General features: G+C 42.6%; 2 protein-coding genes across 6 annotated transcripts in view; one reads left to right on the top strand and one right to left on the bottom strand.

Moving 5' to 3' along the window:
* The window catches only part of ANKRD27 (ankyrin repeat domain 27), a 53,937-nt gene extending 38,364 nt beyond the window's left edge, over positions 1-15,573 (top strand). For 4 of the 5 annotated variants that reach the window (XM_058845652.1, XM_058845653.1, XM_058845651.1 and 1 more), the window contains 9 exons: positions 3,019-3,063; positions 5,976-6,098; positions 7,875-8,072; positions 9,089-9,208; positions 9,658-9,819; positions 10,672-10,780; positions 11,577-11,658; positions 12,187-12,259; positions 13,904-15,573. In XM_058845652.1, the coding sequence (XP_058701635.1) occupies positions 3,019-3,063; positions 5,976-6,098; positions 7,875-8,072; positions 9,089-9,208; positions 9,658-9,819; positions 10,672-10,780; positions 11,577-11,658; positions 12,187-12,259; positions 13,904-14,173 (1,182 nt within the window). In that variant the 3' untranslated portion in view covers positions 14,174-15,573. The remainder of the gene's footprint in view (positions 1-3,018; positions 3,064-5,975; positions 6,099-7,874; positions 8,073-9,088; positions 9,209-9,657; positions 9,820-10,671; positions 10,781-11,576; positions 11,659-12,186; positions 12,260-13,903) is intronic. The other variant, XM_058845654.1, reaches the window with a different exon arrangement.
* Positions 15,574-16,264: 691 nt separating this feature from the next.
* PDCD5 (programmed cell death 5) lies at positions 16,265-21,218 on the bottom strand. The gene is made up of 6 exons (XM_058846180.1): positions 21,122-21,218; positions 19,578-19,618; positions 18,366-18,427; positions 17,840-17,931; positions 17,539-17,610; positions 16,265-17,202 (listed from the first exon to the last, which is right to left on the bottom strand). Exons 1-6 carry the CDS (start codon positions 21,185-21,187, stop codon positions 17,155-17,157), a joined length of 381 nt encoding a protein of 126 aa, XP_058702163.1. The 5' UTR covers positions 21,188-21,218; the 3' UTR covers positions 16,265-17,154.
* Between the last annotated feature and the right edge of the window lie 1,554 nt (positions 21,219-22,772).

Here is a 22,772-nt window from a genome sequence, read left to right on the forward strand (position 1 = left end):
AAGTGCCACTGTTAGTTTACAGAATCTGTCAGGGAAGAGACTAGTACAGGCATACTGCAAACAACAAACTGGAATGTTAAGACATGCTTTCAAAATAGGCATGGGAATCAATTTTGACTGTCATGCCACCACTCATTCTGATGTTTTTTTTAATTTTTCCTAGTCTGCCTGTTCATTTTTTTTTTCCAAATTGACTTCCTAAGTATGTTTGTTTCTCTCAATATCACCACTACATTCAAATTCTTCCTTTGCCTGCTATTAAAAGGTTCTTCTCTTGCCAGAAGTTTCAGTTTTCTAAAAATATTGAAACACAAAGATGTAAATCTTGAATGGACAATATGATTTCACACTTGAGTTGCTCTATGAGAGGCCCAGTGAAGGACTGTACCTCCCTGTTTGTAGAGTCAAGCACTCTAAAGAAGTTCTCCTCATAAATTGAGGGTTTATTTTTTCTTTGAAGGAACAAATTTATCACACCCAAGTGCTAAGACTGTAGTTCAAACCAGGGAAAAAGATTACAAACTGCTTATACCTGAGGTCCTTGGGGTTAATGACCTTCTCTGTAATCCAGCTTTAGTTCATTTCTGTTTGCCAAGTTTCACCTGGGCTTCCTGCTCAAAGAAGCAAGAGCCTGATGCTCTGATATACCACTGGAAGTAATGGGAAACTGATATGCTCAGTTTTTCCAGTTTTCCTTTGCACCTTGGATTAAGGGCATACAGTCAGACCTTTATTAATCAATACTAAATTATACTCTTAAATGAACTAGTCATAATGTTTATCATGACTTAGAAAAGAGAGAGTGAAAGAGCCAGGATTGTAAATTTGGGACTTGCTCTGTTGGAACTAAAATTTCCATGCACAGTTTCTGTTCAGCAGCTGAAGAACTGGCCATGCAGGTGAATTGAAGTAGATTTCTTTCTTCTAGTTTTACATTTAAAGGAAGGTTCTGTTCCATGGAAGAGTGAGAAAACAAACTGGAAAGATGGGGAAATGCATGTAGCAGACATTTTGCCCTAAGTACTCTTAATAAATTATCTATAAGATGCATAACAAATGTTGTACCACTGCTGGGGCCTGAGACAGCTTTTAGTACTTTAAGAAGGTTGTTATTTTTGGAAAGAAATTATCAGAGCTTGTGGGTCACTGCTATTACTGTTAGGCATCTTGTATGGCATAAGATGACTCCGGAAAAATCCTCTGCATTCTCCAGTGACATTATTCTGTATGATTAGGGGAAGTTTAGGGGAGGCACAGACCTCAGTAGTGTGTATATGTGTAATATAATGTATATATACATTTTAGCTATATATGTGGAGAGATTGGGATTCAGCTCACCCAACTTCTGGAAGACAGCTGTCTTCACTTGAGACATCTATTGCCCCTCCTTAGTGCAGGGAAATTAACTCCAGAGAGGAGTTAACCTCAGACATGCTTAGTTTGACCTGAATTGCACTCAGGTGTTATTTGTTGACTGCATTCTCTTCTGTGGTTACCAGAGAGGGAGTTTAAATCTTGGCTGAGATTTAGACAGCTGACTTTTAGACATTCAAAGTTAGGAAAGAAAAATCAAAGAACCATAGATTCTGCCCTGAGTGACCAGTGCATGACTTCAAGACCTTCATCCTGTATTGGGAAGGTATAATAAAACCAAACTTAACAGTGTTCCTAAGCAGAGATAAAAATGGAGAGATTTCATCTGGCCTCTGATCTTTCAGCTGTTTGTGTCCTGTTCTTCATCTAAAACCCTGAAGAAAGAGATCAGAGCAACGAAACACAAACTCCAGTCTTGTTCTTCCTTGTTTGCCATGCCCAACACCACTGTCCCCCTCAGCAAGGTGGTAATTTCCATGTGAAGATGGAAATGGGACTGAAGCTGTCACTCCATGACATCTTCAGCTTGCAAGGTGTTCCTCACTGTTGAAACAAGTACGCTTACACAGCAGCATCGTCGGTGATTCTAGCATAGTGCTGGAATAATTTGCTATAATGCTGAAACAGATTTTCACAAAGCTTATTAAATGATTCTTGACACTCTGCAGAGCCAGGTGAATTGTGAGAGGACTGATGGACTCTCCCTGCCCTTTTGCTGGCACCTTTCCCTTTCCTATCAGGTTGGATCTCTACTCCTTCATGTGAGAGTAGAGAATTAGAGAAGTGAAGAGACAAGTTAATCTCCTTCTCCTGCTTTCACAAGCTACCTGAGGGCTCAGGGGAGTGGCAGCAGTGTTCTGCAGAGCACCTTCCACCTCTTCTTCCCTCACATGTCTCTTTTCCCCTGCAGAGCTCATGAGCAGGCAAGCACCTTCACCCAGCAGCAGAGCCCTGGCTTCACCTTACACTTAAATGGGCTGATGCTGGTGCTTGTTCTAATGCCCTTTATACCCTAATACCCTTTGATATTTATAGCTTTCCAGATTTTAAATAAGAAATTTCATACTTACAGTCAAGTTAGATTTGTGTTTTAGCACAGGATTAAACCAGTTATCTGCAGATGTAAAGGTTACAATTGGAAAGCATCTTTTTAATCTTAAAGTGTTGTTTCTCAAATAGCACAATGAAACCTGCCATCCTTTGTGTTCCTGGTAGCACAGAGTAGCTCAGCAAGAGTCCAAACAGTATTAGTGTATATTAGGGTAGGAATTTGCCTTGAGCAGGGATTTTTAATGTTAGGCTCACACAGAAATGCACAGGGCAGCTGCTGCTGCAGCAGCATAATAATATATATCAGCTTACACGGCTTTGTTTATGGGTAGGCCACATATCCTCAATTTAGATAAGTACTGTTTAACTAAGCAAGGCAGAGATCATCAAATGGCCACAGGCCTTGTACAGATTTTCTGTCTCATAAAGGAAGAAGGTTTTTCCTTTTAAACTTTATCAATAAATATGAAATGGGCCAGCAGTAATCCTACTGCATGAGCTTAGGAGGTTAGCAAGGGACACAGGATTTTCTGTGTTCTGCTTAATGCCAATACTAACAAAATAAATCGAATAAATAATTTTCTTCATACATAGGTGGAAAAACTCTTGAGAGCAGTTGCTGATGGAGATCTGGAAATGGTGAGTGTTAATGTGGCTGTTGAATATTAGTGAATTCCATTCTATCTCATTCAAATTGAGGAAGTTACTTGTAAATAGTATCAAGTGGAGAATGCTTTGGGTAACAATCTCATGAAAAGAGGAAATTTAGGTGACACTAGTCAGCACAAAGATGCTATTTGTGGGGTACACAACAACATGTAGTTTGGATTTCACTTCAAATAGACAGCTGATGACTGTAATAATACCGGTTTCAGAGGTGCTGTTCTGTAATTTGTGGTACCACCTGTCTTGACTATTTTTTTATTTATTACTGCCTTTATTCCTCAAAAATGAGATGCTTCCAATGTCATTCTACTGAAAAACTGAAGATGATGCAGGAATCTTCAGGAGTTTTGCTTTTGGAAATGTGTATAAGGCTGCAGATTTCTTGATTTTCTTGTAGTTCACAGAGCAAAACTACAAAGCTGTGTGAGAATGCAGCTTTGCTCTGTTGGGTGCATGTTTTGAAAAACCTGTTTATACCAGGTTTGGTTTATACCAGGAGTTACAAGTGCCAATGAAACCTCACAGAGTCATCAGAAAATAGAAAACCCATATTACAAAATATGTTCCATGTTAATACTGTTTATCTTATGTTTTATTCCACAAGGATGACAGAAATAATTTATCAGCTGATAGAGCAAAGAACTGTTCAGTTTTTGAGTACATACCATTATCCTAGTTTACAATGTGACTTAATATTAGTAATTATTTCCAAGCCAGCCCTTAAGTCATTTCAAGAGGCACTAACATGTACAATGGGGATATTTGCCATCTTCCTGGCCAGTGGTATATGTGCATGTATTACAGTTAACTTTTCATTCACTTTGTAAAAATCTGAATTTCATAAAGAAAAATAAGTACAATGCCATAACTTGCTGGAAAATTAGTATCTAGCCCTGCTCAATAGATATTAGCAATGAAAAGCATATGGAAATCCAGTCTGTGCATTCAGATGACAGAATCACCTTATCTTTTGTGGCTTCACTTTCCTCAGTACTGAAGTTCATGTGAAGCTGTTCATAAAAGGAGAATCATCTAACTGGATGAGAAAGGTTACAGATTGCATATCTCTTAAAAAAACACGAGTATTTAAAAACTCTGACCTTGTTCTGACGGCCTGAGGTCTGTGTCCATAGGAACAGCCACAGCAACCAGGTCATTAGGGCTCCTGTAGATTTTTGCTGTGGCAGCCAACTGAGCTTTGCAAGAGGCTTTAAAAAAGTGCTCTGAAACTGGAAGATTTAAAAAAAAAATAAACATTATGATGCTATTGGCACTGTCTCAGCATAGCTACTGGATTTGGTACTCTGCTTGTACCCAGCCTGTCCAGTGGAAAGGATATGTGCAAATCTACCACAGCAAAAAAGCAAATCTCTTGTCTGAAATAAGTGTGGAGCAGTTGAAAGGTTGGATTGAGGGTACTCAGACCCGGAGTGCTTGGCTGAGTATTCCAAAGTACCCCAGCAGTGTAAAGAACTTCTCAGGTGACAAATTACCTGGACATGAAGCTGGACAATCTCCTGAGGTGTCTGTCTAGTGTGTGTCTACTTGAAAGTACTGTTAATATTTTGACAAAAACTACCTTTAAACCAAGAAGAATGGCTGCTGCACTGTAATTACAAAGAGATGGGCAGAGGAGTAGTGTGTTCAGGCTTTTGGGAGACACTGGTGTCACTATGTTGGGAGCTGTGCACTGGATAATGAGAGCAGCAGTACTGGGCTGTCACAGGAGGGGGAGGGAATAGATTGTGAGAGTCTTGGTGAGTCTGCAGGGAAAGGGGGAAGTGAAGTGACAGTTCTGCTTATTTTAGGCATGTACAAATGTAGGAAGTAGTAAAGCTTTGCTGAGCTGGCATTCCATAAACAGGCAGGCTGGAGAGAAGAGTTCCTTTACTGCAGGGAGCAACATAGAATTTGCAGGGAAAGCAGTATTCTGTGAAAAACATCCCTTTTCAGGCTCAAATATATTACCATTCAGAATCAGGTATAGGCCCCTTCCTGGCTGTCCTAGGATTTGTTGTAGCTGCATGTGTTTAAGTGGGTAGGACATGGATGTGTTGTTTTCCCAGAGCTCAGTGGTGAGGAGCAGAACCTGTGACAAGTGTGAGATTAAACAGAGTGGGAGGAATGTCTCAGAAATCCCACTGTCCCCATTCCCTTGGACTAGCAGCTGTAGAGCTCTTGGCCTGGTCCATAATAAATAATAAAAAGCAGAGACTTAATACAGTCACTGCTAATTCTAAGATGTCTTTAGTGAAATGTAGATTAATAAGTTTCAAGAGAAAAATGTACTGCTTAAACAGCTTTTTTTTTTCTTTTGTTGAATGCAATGTGATGTAAAATTTACATGCCCTAAGCATCACTGTTTGCAGGTTGCACATGAATGCCCTGAGCCCTAAGACTTCACTGAGGGGCATCTCTCAAATATTGTTAATTGAGGAAAAATTGAAATTGTCCAACTGCTGTGAAGTGACAGACCTAGGGAAAGTCAGTGCTCCTGCAAAGTTTTGGGTACCAGTTAAATGTTGTCATCCTTGTCATTCCTTCTTTGCTTCTTTAAAGCAAAAGATGAAACGAAATTCATATTGATATGAGCTGGCACAAATAATCTGAGCTAAAAGGATTTGGAGTGTTTGAGAGTGGGTGCACACTGAAGTTGTGATTAAGCAGCAGGAAGTAATTTATAATTCACTGCTGTACTTGGAGAACTTCCTAGCTGCTTTGTCAACAATAGCACTTGATTTTTTAATTTGGCCTGTGGGCAGCTGATGTGCTCTCCCTGAGACACTCAGAAGTGTATGTTCGTCAAATTTGACTTGTCTCCGTTTGCAGATCTGTTAGGACATGCAACTTTTGGACTATAAAGAAGGATTTGCTTTTTATGCCAGGTCCGTTATCTCTTGGAATGGATGGAAGAAGATTTGGAAGATGAGGATGACACAGCCAGTATATCAAAACCAGAATTCTGCCATCCCTTATGCCAGTGCTCAAAATGTGGGCCAGCACAAAAGGTTGGAATATTCATTCTGTAAAAAGAATAATTTATATTCTTGTAATGTAAGTTTTAGCTCGAGAGAAATAGCATTCATATTGCCCAGCACCTCTGTCTCTCTGTCTAAAAAGAAATTAACTATATACAGATTTTCACACTTCATCTGATGGAATGAAATTACTCTTTTTTTAATTGAACTGTTGTAAATTTTGGATACAGGAACAGTGTTCATGGACTTGCTCAAAGTCTAATGGATTGAGAAAGCTTCACAGTTTGCTTTTAGCATATGTGGAGTGCTGTCAGGAAGGTTTGGGCAATTTTGAATAAACATTCTTTTCTAAGCCTCTGGTTCTCTTTAGTTTACACTGCTACTGGCACAGTATATCTACTTACCTGTTAGTAATCAGTTCAGCAAGGAACACCTGCTAATCCCAAATCCATGTAATGCTGATAAAGTATTTTTTTTAATTGGATGGCATCTTTTCTACGAGCCATATCTAAAGCCTCTTCAGAGATTAGATATAATTACAAAGACTTCCTTTTCAGCTGCAAAGATTTCCTTCCCCCTAACTTGCCACGCTCTGTAGAATAGAATGAGGCTTTGCAATACACTCTTTTTATGGTTTTTTTTGGTTTGTTGTTTCTTGGTTTGGTTTTTTTCTGTGTATGTGTTTTTGGTTTTGTTTTTTGTTGTTGTTTTAAATAAGGAACAATCCCAGCTTTTTGGAAATATAAATTCCATAACTTGCCTTCCTGGAGGTATCTGAAGGTGTACATGACTGCATAGGTCATTGCAAAATAAACCTAAGTACAAATTTTCAGTTTATTGGCTACTTTGAGGTTAACAGCACTGTGAGATGGCTTAACTTATAAATTCCCCACTGCCACCACACATTTAATTTGTGCAGGCTTAGAGTGTGCTGTTGTCCTTAAATTCACATTCACACCTGCTTTGTTCTCTGGTAAGGGGTGTCTCTGTGCCTCAGGACAGAGATCATGTGCTAAAGATGCCAGAGCTGGAGTCCATAAAGCTCTTTTTATTGCTGATAGGAAAGGGAATGGCATCTGCTGTGGAATTTACTTGTCTGCTGAATGAGAAGAAGGAACTTGTTAATTAATCCAAAACCCTGTGTTAGGCACACGATGAAAGCACAGAATGAAAGGTTGTGCACCACTGTAAATGTCAGGCAGCCACAGTTTGCAAGAGGAGTGAAAGAGGATGTTCTGTTCAGCTGGGTAAACTGTCCTCCAGGTGGTTTCCTTATCTTGACTCCCCAGGGGAGTCTGTTCTCTGGCCCATTCTTGCTTCCAGATGAATTAAATTAATTTCAGGTTGTATCCTTATTACCCCAAGCTTCATGTAGTATTAAGAAGTGTTTATTGTCTGTCTCAAAGAGCACAAATATTTGTATAAATGAAAGTAACTCTTTAATGCTGCCTCATATCCAGTATGAGCATCCTAACAGCTGCCTAAAAACTTTGTTTTGCTTATGTCTCAACCTGTGCTGCTTTAGTCTCTTTTTGATATCATGAATACTTTGCCTTGAGTTGCTCTCCATGAAGTTATCACATTGGAAGAAAAGAGATAGCAATAAAAGTAATTTTCTGTTGAAAAATACTACCAAGCTGCTCTGCTTTACTAACTTTTTCTGAAGGCCTCAAATTAGGCTCTAGCAGAATTTCTTGTAATGCCCATCTGCCCGTTTTATATAAACTTAGCAGGTATTTGGCTATTTCATTAATTAAAACAAAGCACGATTATTTTTACAGTTTTGTTGTGTGTTTTCCTCAACAGAAGTTTTCCAGGATCTGTGCCAACGGGCTGGGGGTGAATGTTTCAAACCAGGATGGTTTCACCCCGCTGCACATGGCTGCTCTGCACGGCCACGGCGAGCTGGCATCGCTGCTGCTGCGCCACGGCGCCAGTGCCAGCGCCAAGAACGCCCAGCTGGCAGCTCCCCTGCACCTGGCCTGCCAGAAGGGACACTCCCAGGTAACCCTGCCTCCCCACAAAGCTCACTGACACCTGGCCACCCCTGGAAAGCTCGGGTGAAAATTTCCTCAGGTTTCCCAGCTAGGGAAGTTGGCAACCAAGCTAAGCCAGGAGCAGAGAAAATGAGTTTGGCGGTTCTGGTTTTTGTTTTCAGTGTCTAAAATCTCCGGATGGAAAGGGAAACTGTGAGCTGAAATCGTTTCAGTGGACACCTTTTCTTTATAAAGGTTTATTAACCATCATATGGTTTAATGCAAGCGATGCAAAAACCTTCTGTTGTACTTCAAACATCCTTTGTGCAGCTGAATCTTACGTGTGCATTCCTCTGGACCTTCTTCTCTAGGTTATGTTTGTGTTTTGGTACCTTCAATAACCACAGTATTAATTAGTTACTGTATTTGCAAATCCTTTAATTAGATCATGAGACAAGTGGAACTTTGAGGCAGCAGATAACTTGTCCTTCACTTCAAGTCAGGGAAGCAAAAGCAGTGAAAGGAGAAGTGTGAGCCCATGGGGGGAGGGTGTCAATACAGGAGGGAGAGTAAATGAGATGAGAAAATAACAACGTGATAAGTGGGGAAAGGTGCAGCAAAGTGGAAAATTATTATTTTAAAAATAAGGAGCTGAAGACTGCAGGAGGGGAAAAAAGAGAAATTTGAAAATGATGGGAAGACAAAGCACTAGGGAAGCCAGAAAAACCAATACAACTCACAGTTGTAGGTTAATTCATGGGATAGTTGTAGATTAGCTCATGGGGTACTTACAGTGTAAAGAACTCCTTCCAAGTGTTGTGATGAGTTTGGAAAATGTGCTGCTGCTGTGGTGGTGGGGTTTGATGTTTTGTTAAGTTACTGGTTATATTTGTTTTTCATGCACCTCAAGTTTTATTTTCTGGCCTTTTTTGTAGTTGCTTAAATTTTTCTTTTTTAAAAGTGGGTGTTAAAATATGAAAATTAGTCTCATACTCAGTAACTCAGTACTCTTACTCAGAGTAAAGTTTTTACTTCTTTCAATAGGTGGTAAAGTGTCTGATGGATTACAATGCTAAACAAAATAAAAAGGATATCTATGGAAATACTCCCTTGATTTATGCATGCTCAAATGGTCATTATGAGACTACTGCCTTGTTGTTGCAGGTAAGATCACTGAAGACAGTGTTCTGCTGGTATTTCTCATTGATACCTGTGCTTACCCAGTGCTCAGAATCAGTATTTTTAGTTATGCATTTCTCTGTCAAAAATACTTGGGGAAAGAAATAACAGTTTTTTTAACTTACTCTTTTCAATCCCATCCTTTCACAAATTTTAATTAGATAAATATTACCTTGCTATTGTACAGGTAGCTGTTTTTATGGAACTTGTATGTGGCAGGTGTTAGGTTTTCTTGCCTGGGATTCTATCACATAGGGTTGGGAGTTTCTCTTAAGCTTGGAATCTGTAATAGATGTGTGCAAAACCGAAATGAGCTGATCCATGAAGCTGTGGCCCGTGTGAGATGGGGCACTAACGTGGCTCTCGTTGCTGTGGCGTGTGCAGCGCTCTGGTCCTTGCTGCCTTTCTAACTCTGCTTTCCCTTTGCTGTGCAGCACGGAGCCTCCGTGAACCTCTCCAATGCCAAGGGCAACACAGCCCTGCACGAGGCCGTGGTGGGCAGGCACGAGGCGCTGGTGGCGTTGCTGCTGCAGCACGGGGCCCTGCGGCACCTGCGCAACGAGCGGAGCTGCACCGCTGCCGACTGCGCCGAGCCCGTGAGTGCTGCACCCGCCTGGGCAGGGCAGGAGGGCAGAGCAGCACTGCTGCTGTCACTGCAGGGCTGCACACACCGAGCTGCATCCAGCACTTACTGGGATGGAAACACTGAGATGCATGTTTGTTCTACACAAATTATTCCAGTGGCCCGTGAAACTGGTCGTGTCTCAGGAATAAGTTATCCTAGACAAAAGGGATGAGGCTAGAAAGAGTGAAAGCACAGATCTAAATAAAATTAACATTAAAATCTATGTAATGGCAGAGAGAGCAGAAGTCATGTTGGATGTAGGCAAATGAACACCTTGCCCTAATCAGCTGCACTGGCAGCAGCATTCCTTGTCCCACCCACCATCTTCTGCCCTTCAAGCCTTTTTTGATTCCTTTTGTCTTGCAATAGATAACTCTGACCTTCCCCTTTATTAACAGCAATAACATTATATGTAATATTAAATGATACAGAATTATTTCACTCTTTTAAGGATTTGAAACGTGGCCCCTATCTTAATGTGTTTAAATGGCCTCTGAGATGTAGCTTGATGACCACAAAATTCTGTACTGAATCAATTTTAGTATGTATGTTATCATTTAAACTGAAACTGGCTTAACCATAAGTAATACAGCTTAAAATAAGGGGTCAGGACTCCAACATCATACAGTGTAACTTGTGGAACACTGATTTTGTCCCTACTCATAATGATACCATTTCAAGTTTGTTTTTATAATGAGTTGCTTTATGTGTTGTATTGATTCATGGAAGCATTAATTAACACACTCTGCACAGACTATACACTAAACTGTACTGTTGTTTTTCTTCTTTAATAATGGTGAAAATGGAAACTCTTAAAATCAAGAATTCAAACATCATGAAGTTGCTGGAAGCAGCACCAAGCTGTGTCCCCACATCAGCAGAGGGAGAGAAGGAGAGTGAGCAGCATGTCACTGTCAAGATAAGGAAAAAAGGTACCTGTGATATTTGCACTGGTATGAATAAAAAGAGATTTAGGAATTCATGGGTGACTATATCAAATATTTTATGTTATTTCTTTACATATAATAATAGAACAGTGAATTATTTTATATATTTATGATAGGTAACACCTAAACACCTAAAATACTGTAACTAAATGCAGACTTTGTATTGTACTCATGACATTGCTTCAAACTTGGCTTCCACCTGCTTTGGGAGATGTGTGAAATTTACCTACAAAAACATTTAAAGGTAAAACACACCACATTTGAGATGATGCAATTAACCATGTAAGAACTGTGCATTTCAGTGCAAAGCAAAACAGATTGAAATGACTTCTGGGTAACTCTTGCCTCCTTCCCTCAGAGACTGTGAATGTCTGGTTAATAGAAAACCACAATTAATCACAGCATGCTGATACCTATAATTGAGAATAGTTCTTTCAAATATTATGAATAGTTCTAAAAGAGCAATAGGAGATATGACTAAGTAATGAGGAGGTGGTTTAGCATCTGTGTGTTAATTCAGGTTGGTAGAAACTGGAATTCAGGGCCTCAAAGTCCAGAGTTAGAGTCTCTTCAGAAGCTTGGCCAGTTGTACTAATCTGTGGAAGAATGTTTACTTCTGCAACTTAAAATTTTTTAAAATTTACAAAAAAGAAATCACCACTCTAATTCAAGTTAGCACTGTTACAGTTTTATGCTAAATTTAAAATCAGAACTGTAGTTTTTTTAATTCCTAAGTGTGACTCAGTTGTAATTTTAGCTGCCTGTTCTTTTAAACCCCCAGTGCATCCTAAGCCCTGTGAGGAAGCTGATGATCCCATAAGCAGACAACTTCAACTGGTCCAGTCAATTAACAGATTTAACAAGTAAGCAGAGAAGCTTGCTCAGAGTGTGTTTGCTGTTTCCCATAAGCAAAGGAGAAGTGCAGCTGCTAATAAAGCCCCAAAGTGGCTCAGGGGTGGTCACACATGACATGGTGGTGTGACAGTGGATGTTAATCCTTCAGGGCTGGCACATTCACATCCCCAGGCAGATGTTCTGGGCATGACAAGCTCACTGGGGTGCTGAGGGAGGGCGTGAAAATGTATCTAAAACTGGGATTGCACTAATACTTGGTGTGCCATCAGTTAAGAATTTCAGAGCCAGACTGCTTGAAAATAATGCAGTGGTTTTCTCTCATTAGTTGGGTTTTGCTCATTATCTTTTTAAGCCCTAATGTATATTCCATAGTCAAATACAGGGAATAGGAGTAGGCTGCAGTTCTGGGAAGGTGTTATCAGGGAGCTGCCTTTCTCTGGTGAGACAGTTCCACCTTGTGGAGCTTCTGAGAGGATTTTATGAAAGGCTTACGGGAAGACATTTAATTTCTTTGATTTCTTTAAAATTTTCTTCAGAGAAAAACACTTACGGAGAACAATAACAAGAGATAAAAGCGTCCCTAATTTTGACTATCACTTACTGCACCAGGTAAGTGGAAATACTTGCTCAGATTATTCTTATGTTGCAGCAAATACAGTTGTTTGCGCTGCTATTACTCTGGGTACATGTAAGAGAAAGTTTACTAGTGGTGCTCGTTGAATCACAAAAGTTCTGACCTGTTTGCCAAACTGCTCGTTTCATCATTGTTCACATTTCAGTGGTGCTTCTATGACACCTCTTAAACACTTCATTCTTACTCTTAAGCCTCTTACTGCAGGTTTCATCTCGGTCTTGTTTTCTGTGTCCTGTCCAGCAAAACCTAGAAGTGAAAAACTGCAGCTTCTTGGAGCTTGCTTTGGCAAGAGACATTTTACAGTAGATTGAAATTAGGGTTTGCAGACTTAAAGTGTGCTTGTAAGAGGATGACAGCAAACCCAAATGCATGTTGCATTGTCAGCTGTGACACAATTGTATGTAACAGATTCACCTCTGCTTGGGGTGCAGTGATGCCCACACCAACTGCTGGATGCTGCCCTCCCCAGAGCTTCTGCTCCTTTTGCCTCCTTTACACTGGCTTTGACTCTCATTGCATCTTCTGCTGAGCCATTTCAGAACTCTGAATCAAGAGAAAAATGACCTGTCCAAAACAAAATGGTTTTTTCCAGGTTAGTTCAGCAGCTGCCCATTATTAGACTGACACAGCCTTGGAACACTGAAATGAGAACACTAAATTAATTCCATAAAGCTGTAATTTCATTAATTCGTTCTAAATTATAATATTCTACTACTTAACTCGGGATTTAGATTTTATAACTGTGGATCACTGAAGGCAGTATATTATTTCAGTACACAGGTGTGAAATAACTAATATGTGACCCTGATACAGAGCATTCCACCCTGTTCTGTGGTTGTGAGTTCATACAGCTGTGGCTGAACAATGAGTCCATACAGCTCTGAATTGTTAGTGGATTTAAATGGGCATAACCTCTGCCTGTGGCATTTTCAAGATTGTTGCCATCATTTCAGTAAAAAAAGTTACTTTCTCCTTTAGTTCTTGTCTTAGAAGATCTGTCCATTAGCATGCTTGGATTCTCTTTATTTCTCCTGGTTATTTTAACATTTGCAGAGTGACCAGTAATCTAGGACAGCCACCCACACTGTACATGAGAAACAGGAGCAGGTTGGAAATGGAAGATATGAATAGTTGGAAGGACCAAAAAGAGGCACTAAGGGGGTGGGGATGGTGGGTGTCTCTTCCCTGACAGGTGACCTCTGGAAGCAGGGAAAACTGCCTTTGCCATCAGCAGTACCTGGGTTACCCTGTCTGGTACTACTTACACTTAAAAGAAATGGCTGTTAATTTCAAGTGCATTGAGCCTTGCATTACAAAAGGTATTTAGAAGCATTGGGATGATGTTGGGATAGTCAGGTGAAAATAAGTTTTGCAGCGTCTGTTACAATTTCAGGTCTGTTACTGATGTGTGTGTAGTCTGGGACAGGTTGGCCTGTTGTTTTCTTGTATGTAACCCGAATATAATTACTGTTACAAAGTATGCTATTTTAAATCTTGGCTGTGTTCTCAGTGTCATGAAAGTCATGTGATAATAATGTTCAAGAAACAATATATTAATATTCCTTCTTAATGAAGAAAGTAGATAATGCATTTAACATGCCATTTCTCTCTCCTCACAGATGGCCATTAAAAGCTTTGATAAAAGCAAATTAAAATCGATTGGAATGCTGGACCAGAGCACAGTTCAGGAGGCTGACACGGGGTGCAGCGGTGAGTTTGTGGAAGACGAGGACACGTCAGCTCCTCACAGGAGTAAATTAATGCAGCGCAGACACACGGTCAATGTGCCACTGCCAGCAGAGGAGGACAGCGACAGTGGCTCACCCAGCCCTGCAGAGCCAGGGCTTCCACAGGCACGGGACTGCGATGGCTCAGTTTCAGATCACTGACAGGGAAGCACGGATCCAAAGCTGAGGAAGTTGGTGGTGTCAATTTCAATGTGAACTTCACTGTGTGCCAGATGTCGGTGACACTCGCACACCCCAGTTCAGAGCAGGCACAGGCGCTGCAGCACAGCTGGAATGTTCTGGGAACTGACTCCTCTGTTCATGATGGAGGTGACCACACAGCCAGATCATTACTGATCTCACTAACAGGGATTTAACCAGATGAAGACAGCAAAATTACTTTCCTATTCTGTTCAGCACTTCTTAAAAAGCTCTATGTAACAGTAAACCAAATGAAACCGTTTTTTTCAGCCACCCACTTTGTTTTAAAAGTCTTTGAATAATTTTTGCATTTTCAGTTTTTATCACTACATTCAGAATTAAATATATTTATATATATAAAAAGATATATTGGATAACAAGGTATTTATTGCCAAAGGTAACGGAAATATCTTTATTTTTATTGTAATGTTACAAACCATTATAGTATATATTTCTGTATATTCTGGTAGCTGGGCAAACAATAGTCCATAATATCTGCATTATTAATGTGAAGGGACATAATCCTTGCTAATCTCTCAGCAATGCTCCCCTGTACTGGAGCTGCAAGATCAAGTTCTTACAGAGGAGCCAAGATACTGGGGAAAAGTGTAGAGAGCCCTTGACAAAGCTGAACTTTGGACTTGCTGTTCACAGCCCAGTAAAAAAGCAGAAGCAAGCACAAGGTGCAAGGGCACAGGAAAATTTGCTTTTCCCCTTTTCTAAAGCAAGTAATGCAAAAATGCACAAGTATTCATGATTCTGAACCTGGGCAACATCCACAGACAAACTGCTTCAGAGCCTGCTCTGGCCTGCTCTTAAAAAGGTAAAATTCACATTATGAAAGGTCCTTCTCACATCAGTGAGCACTGGCTGGAATAGGCCAAATCCTGCCCCATTCCCAGGGGTGATCACTGAAGAATTGAAGGCTCACAAGGAACTACCAAGTGGCTGCTTAGATTCGAGTTCATTTTCTACTGTTTGGTTACGGGAAGAAAAGGTGTAAATAGCACAAGCCAGGTTTTGCAGTGCAGTATTTTTTTATTCTTGGCTCATCACATCCAGCTTGCATTTTATTTCATGAACTATTTGTATAATTCTCTTTCTTTTAACTGTGGTCTTAGTAAACTACCTGGCAAAATACAAAGCTGGAAGATAGAGTGGTGGGTTTTTCAGATAACTTTTTAATCTAAGAGGTAAAATGTCAAATGACACTTGGATTTGAGGGTAATGTGTTTATTTTTCTAATAATTTATGAGTTCATCTGATTTTCTGATGTGCCTTGGATTTGTGCCAAATGATGGAAAGAAAAAACTAGTAAAAGAACTATTGAAAATGCTGTTTTCTTTAAGTGCTTTTGTCCAGGCATTGAATCTATTACACATTTCCTTGCTTGGTTTTCTAGGCATTTGAAGACTTCACCTTGTGTTTTCTCTTGGACTTTTCTTCCTCCTACATTTACAGATAACTTTATTAGGTTGTATGGTTTTATATTTATGCACAGAGGTGTACAAAATAGAACTGTTAGTGAAACTGAGCATTTTCACATAACCTCCTTTTGTAGCTCTACATTCACGTTAAAAAAGAAAGGATGTTCAGCTCCTACAAGTCAAAAGACACAAAAGGGAAGAGGTAAAACAAGTTTTTCCTTCTTGTGACACTGTAAAGATGACCTGGAATAAGTCCTGGTCCTTACCTGTAGCAAGAATAATCCAGATATTTAAGATCAAGTAGACTATCATAGATCTGATTTCCAAACTACAGAGTGAGAATTTTACTTCTGTTTTAATTGTAGCATGCATTTAACTAAGTTATTCTTCAGACTTCCCAACTATATAGATAAGAAAAAACAGTTCACCACCCTTTGGCTTCAAACTCAATAAGGGTGATTAGTCTGAAGAAATTTGGTACACTCAGGGTATCACTAAAGCTAATGCATCCTAATTACAAAAACAGATGAGCAAAATGCACAGTGTAAACCATATGAAACAAAAATAACAACTGTTTCATATTTTTAACCACATTCAGACAAGATGAAAAACACACCCACTAGTGCTCACTTGAAACAAGTTTATTCTGTTCCAAAAAACACTGCAGTTGAAATTGTACACGATCCTGTTAAATTATGTCAGATAAGGGGGTTGTGGTGGGAGAGTTTATCAGCACATTACAGTATTTATCCTACTGATTTCCATAACCATATTCTTGAATAAAGGTACAGCACAAGTTCAGTTTTACTTTATGCATGCAGGAGTTGCAGAGTTTAGGAAAATGGTTTTTCTTTCCAGGTAAGACACACTCCAGCCATTTGATAAAAGTGGAGGTAGTTGTAAGAATACACGATACCAAGTGTCTGAACAGTGCTGTGTATGACACAGTTAACTTGCTTTGTTTGAGAGAGCCCAGGAACTCACAGGGGAACAGTTCAGCTGTTTGCTGTAACATTTCTTTACACAGACTGCCTGATAGGAATCCCCTGATCTAAACACTATTTGGATACCTTCATTTTTAAATTTCCAGTAAGGACTTGACAGGGACCCTTCAGGGGAAGGGTCCTTCTGGGAATCTGTTAGAAAGATGTCCAGAGCCTGGACAGACTTTAAACTCTGAGTGGCTGTTCCCTGTTTCTCACTTTGCTCCTGTGCCTGGTATCTCCCGTAACAGCAAGTTAAGTGTGTGCAGTGGCTGAAAGCAGAGCTTACAGTGAGGAAGGGGCAACAAAACATTCATGCTAATGAAGCCATGGGGAACCCCACACTGCTCAGGCCTCTTACACTACAAAACTTTAAGTTACAAAATCCCCCTTCTCAGATTTATTTTACAAGTTATTTGTTGGCCTTTTATAATAATAAAAAAAAAGTCAAGAAGCGTAAACATTTTCAGATCTTGCATTCTGCCTGCTAACAGCATTTTTCCAGGCTATTTTTGGCAGCCTTACAGTAGTATTAATAATCATCCTCTTCATCAGAATCCAGTACTTTCCTTCTGTTGAACTAAAATGAAATACATAAAGCAGAAATTGAAATGTCATGGTAAATCCAGGCTGGCACAAGCCTTTACCAGTCCATGCACGTGGCAACGAAGGCACTGCCTGGGCAGAACACCCAGCCCAGGTGGGACAGGACAGAGCCAGGCCAGGCTGACCCACACCACACTGGCCCCAGGAGCTGCAAATGTGCAGGGCTGCTCTGATGGAACCCCAGCACCCTCCAGGGCAGGGGAAGAGCAAATTCATTTTGCAAATACAAAGCTCCACCCTGAACTGCTCCCACACATGCAATTCTGCTGCTCTACTTTATACAACATTGCATCTAGGAAAGAAAACTCACCTTCACTGTTGTTTTCTTTTCTGTTTGCTGACTCACTTTTTCAAGTATTTCTATCAAACCTTGTTCGGATACCTAGCAAAGTCAAACAAAATGTGGATAAACACACTGAGAGATGCTTAGTATCAAACAACTGAATCACAATTTCCCTTCTTACAAAAGGTTTTTCATGGAATTATAGAACAGTCTTTAACAGATATTTACACTAAATTTAACTTGCATCTATTATAAACATATTTTTATTTTAGAGTGAATTTGGTTTAAAAACAAATATATGTGAGAAAGAATTAGGAAATATACTCACCTTTCCAGCTAGCTGTCCAAATCTTGCCATCTGTATAAGATAATTCTCTACTGCTTTTGCTTTGTCTGGTTTCACAAGTGCTAAATTGCTTACTGCAACAAAAACAGGCTCTGTTAATTTGGGTTTAAAACATTCTCCAGTACCTTCACTAGTAACAAAAAAGCGAGAAATGCCCCTAGGAAAAAATCTTCTTCAAGCCAGGCTTGTGAAATAAATTGAAAAAAGGCATTTTCATTTATGCCAGGTACAAGACAGTAATATTTCTTACTTGAAAATATTTGCTCCTGGTTAAAAAACTTTGACTCTCAGTATAATTCCCTCTACTAAACTAAATAAAACCCAAAACATTTACATAATTCAGATACCCATTAGCCTCTCCCTTCTAATCACTGACACTGCCAACTGAAGAGCTGCAAGCTTTATCTTCTAAGCAACAACAGTATTTTTCTAGTCTGGCCTCTGTACAACACACACTTTTGACAAGTCAGATGAGTTTTTTTTATTAGAAAGTTACTTGGATACTCACATCTTGCACGAGCTGCTTGATCAAGAACTTGAGCTAAAATAGTATTTCTGATCTCTGCTTCCCTGTAAGGAAAAGTGAACCACACATAAAAAGTGGGATTTCAAACACCTAAAATAACATGCACAGAACAGCAAACAACAGTAAGACTTTTGATTCATGGAAGTGGCTTCTTGAGGTCACTTCTAACCTTCCATTTACATGATCTCTTTTACAGCATTTCCTGTCCTGGGCACTCTATGTACGCTGAAGTTAAACAGCTGGCAACATCTTCCAAGAAATCAAGGTGGAGTTTCATACTTACACTTTCTTACTGCTCATGATTGCATTTTAAGAGACAAAAGCTGTGCTACCCTTTAGATCCTGCATTTATCCATGTGGAATTCACTCCAAGGCAGTGCAGGGTAGAGCAGGCACAAGGAACTGTGCCAATTCCAAAACCAAACCATAGCTCATTTATGTGTTTAGTACTTTTCACTAAGTTTCCATGCAATTACAATATTTGATATAAGTAACTTCAAAACTGGAGCTTTAGTTTATGAAACTTTAGTTAATATGAACTTGGACTGTGCAAAGTCAACTCTTCAAATTCTTGTTTACAATTTTCCCCTTAGTACAAATACTGAATACTGTTCCCACACTGAGCTTCAACAAAAATCTTTTTGCTTCAGATTTTTAACTGGAATAGATACCCCAGAAAAATCAAATTACCTGGGAAAGACTCTTCCCACTGAAATAACGACCAAATCCAACCCAAACTCACCACTGACAAAAATCACCAATTTGGGAGGAGTTCTGCCAGCCTTCAAGACTTGGATCATAAAGTCTTACCAACCCTGAGGAGCCAAGGACTCTGCCTTCCAGAAGCAGGTGACAGTGGGAGGGATGATGCTTCCCCAGAGCACCCAACTGTATCACTACAGCTCATGAGGTTACTCAACTCAGACAAGTGAAAATGAACTGCTGCTGCTTTCTCATCCATTCCTGGCCTCCCACCCCAGCAGGGTTCAGCCAGTATGGTCATGGCATGGGAGCCACACCTGCATCAGATCTTTGATCCATTTCAATTCCTTTGCTGGTGGTTTTCCCAGCAACAAAACAAATGTGGAGCAGCATTCCAAAGATACTAAATACTAAAAAGGCAACAACAACAAAAAAATAAAACAGTTAAAAATTATTAGATGCAAGACCAAAATTCAGTAGTCTCATTTATACCTCTGTTTTGCTTCCTGTTGCGACGGATCAGCGGAAGGATCCTGAAGAAGGTGATCAGAGCAAATATCACAATCCAGAAACATTCCACACAGGCCATAAAGTTAAAATATTCCAGCAGCATCAATGGAAGATAAACCTGCCTGCTAAACCCACCTGCCCATGGATGAGATCCTGGAAATGGGAATCTGCTGCCCTAGCAAATAAATGTGCTACCCTCTGCTTTCCTCACAACACAGTCATGCCAGCAGTGGTGTGAGTGCTGCTCCTGATCTATCCACTGATTCCTGTGGCTTTGGGCAGGAGGAGGCCTCCCCCTTAGGTCTAGGATAACAGGCTTCCCCAAAGCCCAGAAAACTGACAAAAGCATTATAAATCCATTAGAGTAAGTCAAGGGTAAGTAAAATGAAACATAACACATTCTCAGCAGGGAAGCTGAAATCACAGAATCACGGAATATTCTGAGCTGGGAGCTTGGACCCACAAGGATCATCAAGTCTAACTCCTGAAACCAATGAAGAGTTAATGAGGGGGATTCTAGAAGAGTCAGTTCCTGCATTAAACAGTAACACATATGAAAAACAAAAGGGGGAAAACTTCCAAGTCACTATTACTGGTGACTGTCCAGAAGCAAGTAACATAAAAAGGAAAGAAACTTAAACTTTATATGGAATCAATACCTCAGATTTCACAGGTAACATTTAAAAGTGTGAAAGCAGGATGTAAAACCACACAGACAGGAAAGGGGCTGTCTGGAAATAGGGAAGATCCTTCACAGGAACAACAAGATTGACACTTCATATAAATCCACATATGGATTGTGTCAGAGGATTGTGTCCAACTCTTTTCAGTGGTGCCCAGCACAGGACAAGGAGCAATGGCCACAAACTAAAACACAAGTTTCACCTCAACACGAGGAAGAACTTCTTTCCATGAAGGGTGGCAGAGCACAGGAGCAGCTGTCCAGGGAGGGCGTGGAGTCTCCATCTCTGGAAACATTCCAAACCCACCTGGACACGTTCCTGTGTCACCTGCTCGGGGTGACTCTGCCCTGGTGAGAGCTTGGTCTGGATGATTTCCGGAAAAGGAAACTGTTAGGACTTCCAGCCCTAACAATTCTGTGATTCAGCTCTGCAAACTGAGACGGCTGGAAAGGCTAGGAAGGTAATCCACGGAATAGTGAGTTGTTGGGGGCGGGAACGCTCGTACGCCGGACCTCCCAGGGCAGGAGCGGAGCGAGGTGGCGGCGGGGGCCGGGCTGCACTCGGTGCCGTTTCCAGCCATAGCTTGGAGCACGGCCGGGCCTCTTCCCGCTTTCCCCCGGCCTCGGTCACGCACATGCCTGTCCTCTTCCGTTCCAGCCCCGAGAGGCGCAGAAAGCGCTTTGGGCGGACGATCGGGCGCTGCCTCACCCCGCGCCCGGCCCTCATCCTCCCCTTCCCTAACCCCGCTCCCGGCCCTGATGCCCGCCTTCCCTCACCCCTTGCTCGGCCCTGACTCCCCCTTCCCTCACCCCGTGCTCGGCTCTGATTCCCCCGTTTCCTCACCCCGTGCTCGGCCCTGATCTCGCCCAGTCGCCGCTGCCGCAGCGCCTCCAGCTCCTCGTCCGCCATAGCTAAGGCCGCCCGCGCCAGGCGCTGCCAATCCACCGCCGAGCGCTGCCCCCGCCCCGCCGCGCCCGCGCCAGGCGAGGCCAATCCACCGCCGATGCACGACCACCCCTGACACGGGTAGGGTCAGTGGGGCAGGGGACACAGGGACGCATCCGGGTGGCTTTGGGATTGTCCGGAGAGGGGGACTCCACACCTCCCTGGCAGCCCTGCCACCCGCAGTGTATAGGAGTTCTTCCTCATACTGATGTGGAATGTGTGCTTTAGATTACGGCTTTTGCTTCTCGCCCTGTCGCTGGGCACCACTGGACAGTCTGGTACCATCCTCTGGAGATACTGGTGTGGATTTATGAGATCCCTCTCACTCTTCTCCAGACCCACGTCTCACAGTCCCTCCTCATCACAGAGATTCTCCAGACTCCTCGTCATCTTTGTGGTCTCTGCTGGACCCCTTCCAGCAGCTCCTTGACTTTCCTGAGCTGCTCCTGTTTTGGGAGCTGCCGGCGTGAGGAGCGGGAGCGGGATGGAGCCATCCCGGAGCGCGCTGTGTGTGAGGGCACGGAGCTGGGACAGCCCGGAGCGCGCTGTGTGTGAGGGCACGGGGCAGGGACAGTCCGGAGTGCGCTGTGTGTGAGGGCACTGCCCATCCCGGAGTGCGCTGTGTGTGAGGGCACGGAGCTGGGACAGCCCGGAGTGCGCTGTGTGTGAGGGCACTGCCCATCCCGGAGTGCGCTGTGTGTGAGGGCACGGGGCCGGGACAGCCCGGAGTGCGCTGTGTGTGAGGGCACGGAGCTGGGACAGCCCGGAGTGCGCTGTGTGTGAGGGCACGGAGCTGGGACAGCCCGGAGCGCGCTGTGTGTGAGGGCACTGCCCAGCCCGGAGTGCGCTGTGTGTGAGGGCACGGGGCCGGGACAGCCCGGAGTGCGCTATGTGTGAGGGCACGGCCCAGCCCGGAGTGCGCTGTGTGTGAGGGCACGGGGCCGGGACAGCCCGGAGTGCGCTGTGTGTGAGGGCACGGGGCCGGGACAGCCCGGAGTGCGCTGTGTGTGAGGGCACGGGGCCGGGACAGCCCGGAGTGCGCTGTGTGTGAGGGCACTGCCCAGCCCGGAGTGCGCTATGTGTGAGGGCACGGCCCAGCCCGGAGTGCGCTGTGTGTGAGGGCACGGGGCCGGGACAGCCCGGAGTGCGCTGTGTGTGAGGGCACGGCCCAGCCCGGAGTGCGCTGTGTGTGAGGGCACGGGGCCGGGACAGTCCGGAGTGCGCTATGTGTGAGGGCACGGCCCAGCCCGGAGTGCGCTGTGTGTGAGGGCACGGGGCCGGGACAGCCCGGAGTGCGCTGTGTGTGAGGGCACGGAGCTGGGACAGCCCGGAGTGCGCTGTGTGTGAGGGCACGGGGTCGGCACAGAGTGCGTTGTGTGTGAGGGCACGGCCCAGCCCGGAGTGCGCTGTGTGTGAGGGCACGGCGAGCTGATGGAACTCCGAGGCTTTACCGCGTCCCTTTGTGCCAGTGACTGCTACAAATGTCTCCATGGACTGGTGGCCTGGATTTGGTGTCTGCCACGGCCCTCCGATTTCCTCTAAAAAGCAG

Source organism: Poecile atricapillus, chromosome 10, assembly GCF_030490865.1.
Source record: "Poecile atricapillus isolate bPoeAtr1 chromosome 10, bPoeAtr1.hap1, whole genome shotgun sequence".
Classification (NCBI taxonomy): Eukaryota; Metazoa; Chordata; class Aves; order Passeriformes; family Paridae; genus Poecile; species Poecile atricapillus.

What these genes read in the sequence shown, in the direction of transcription:
- PDCD5 (XM_058846180.1), bottom strand. Translation starts at nt 21,187, where the DNA reads ATGGCGGACGAGGAGCTGGAGGCGCTGCGGCAGCGGCGACTGGGCGAG. An exon ending in CAACAGGAAGCAAAACAGAG is followed by an intron (nt 18,428 to 19,577) that starts GTATAAATGAGA and finishes TTTTCCTTACAG; the next exon opens with GGAAGCAGAGATCAGAAATA. An exon ending in TCAAGCAGCTCGTGCAAGAT is followed by an intron (nt 17,932 to 18,365) that starts GTGAGTATCCAA and finishes TTTTTGTTGCAG; the next exon opens with TAAGCAATTTAGCACTTGTG.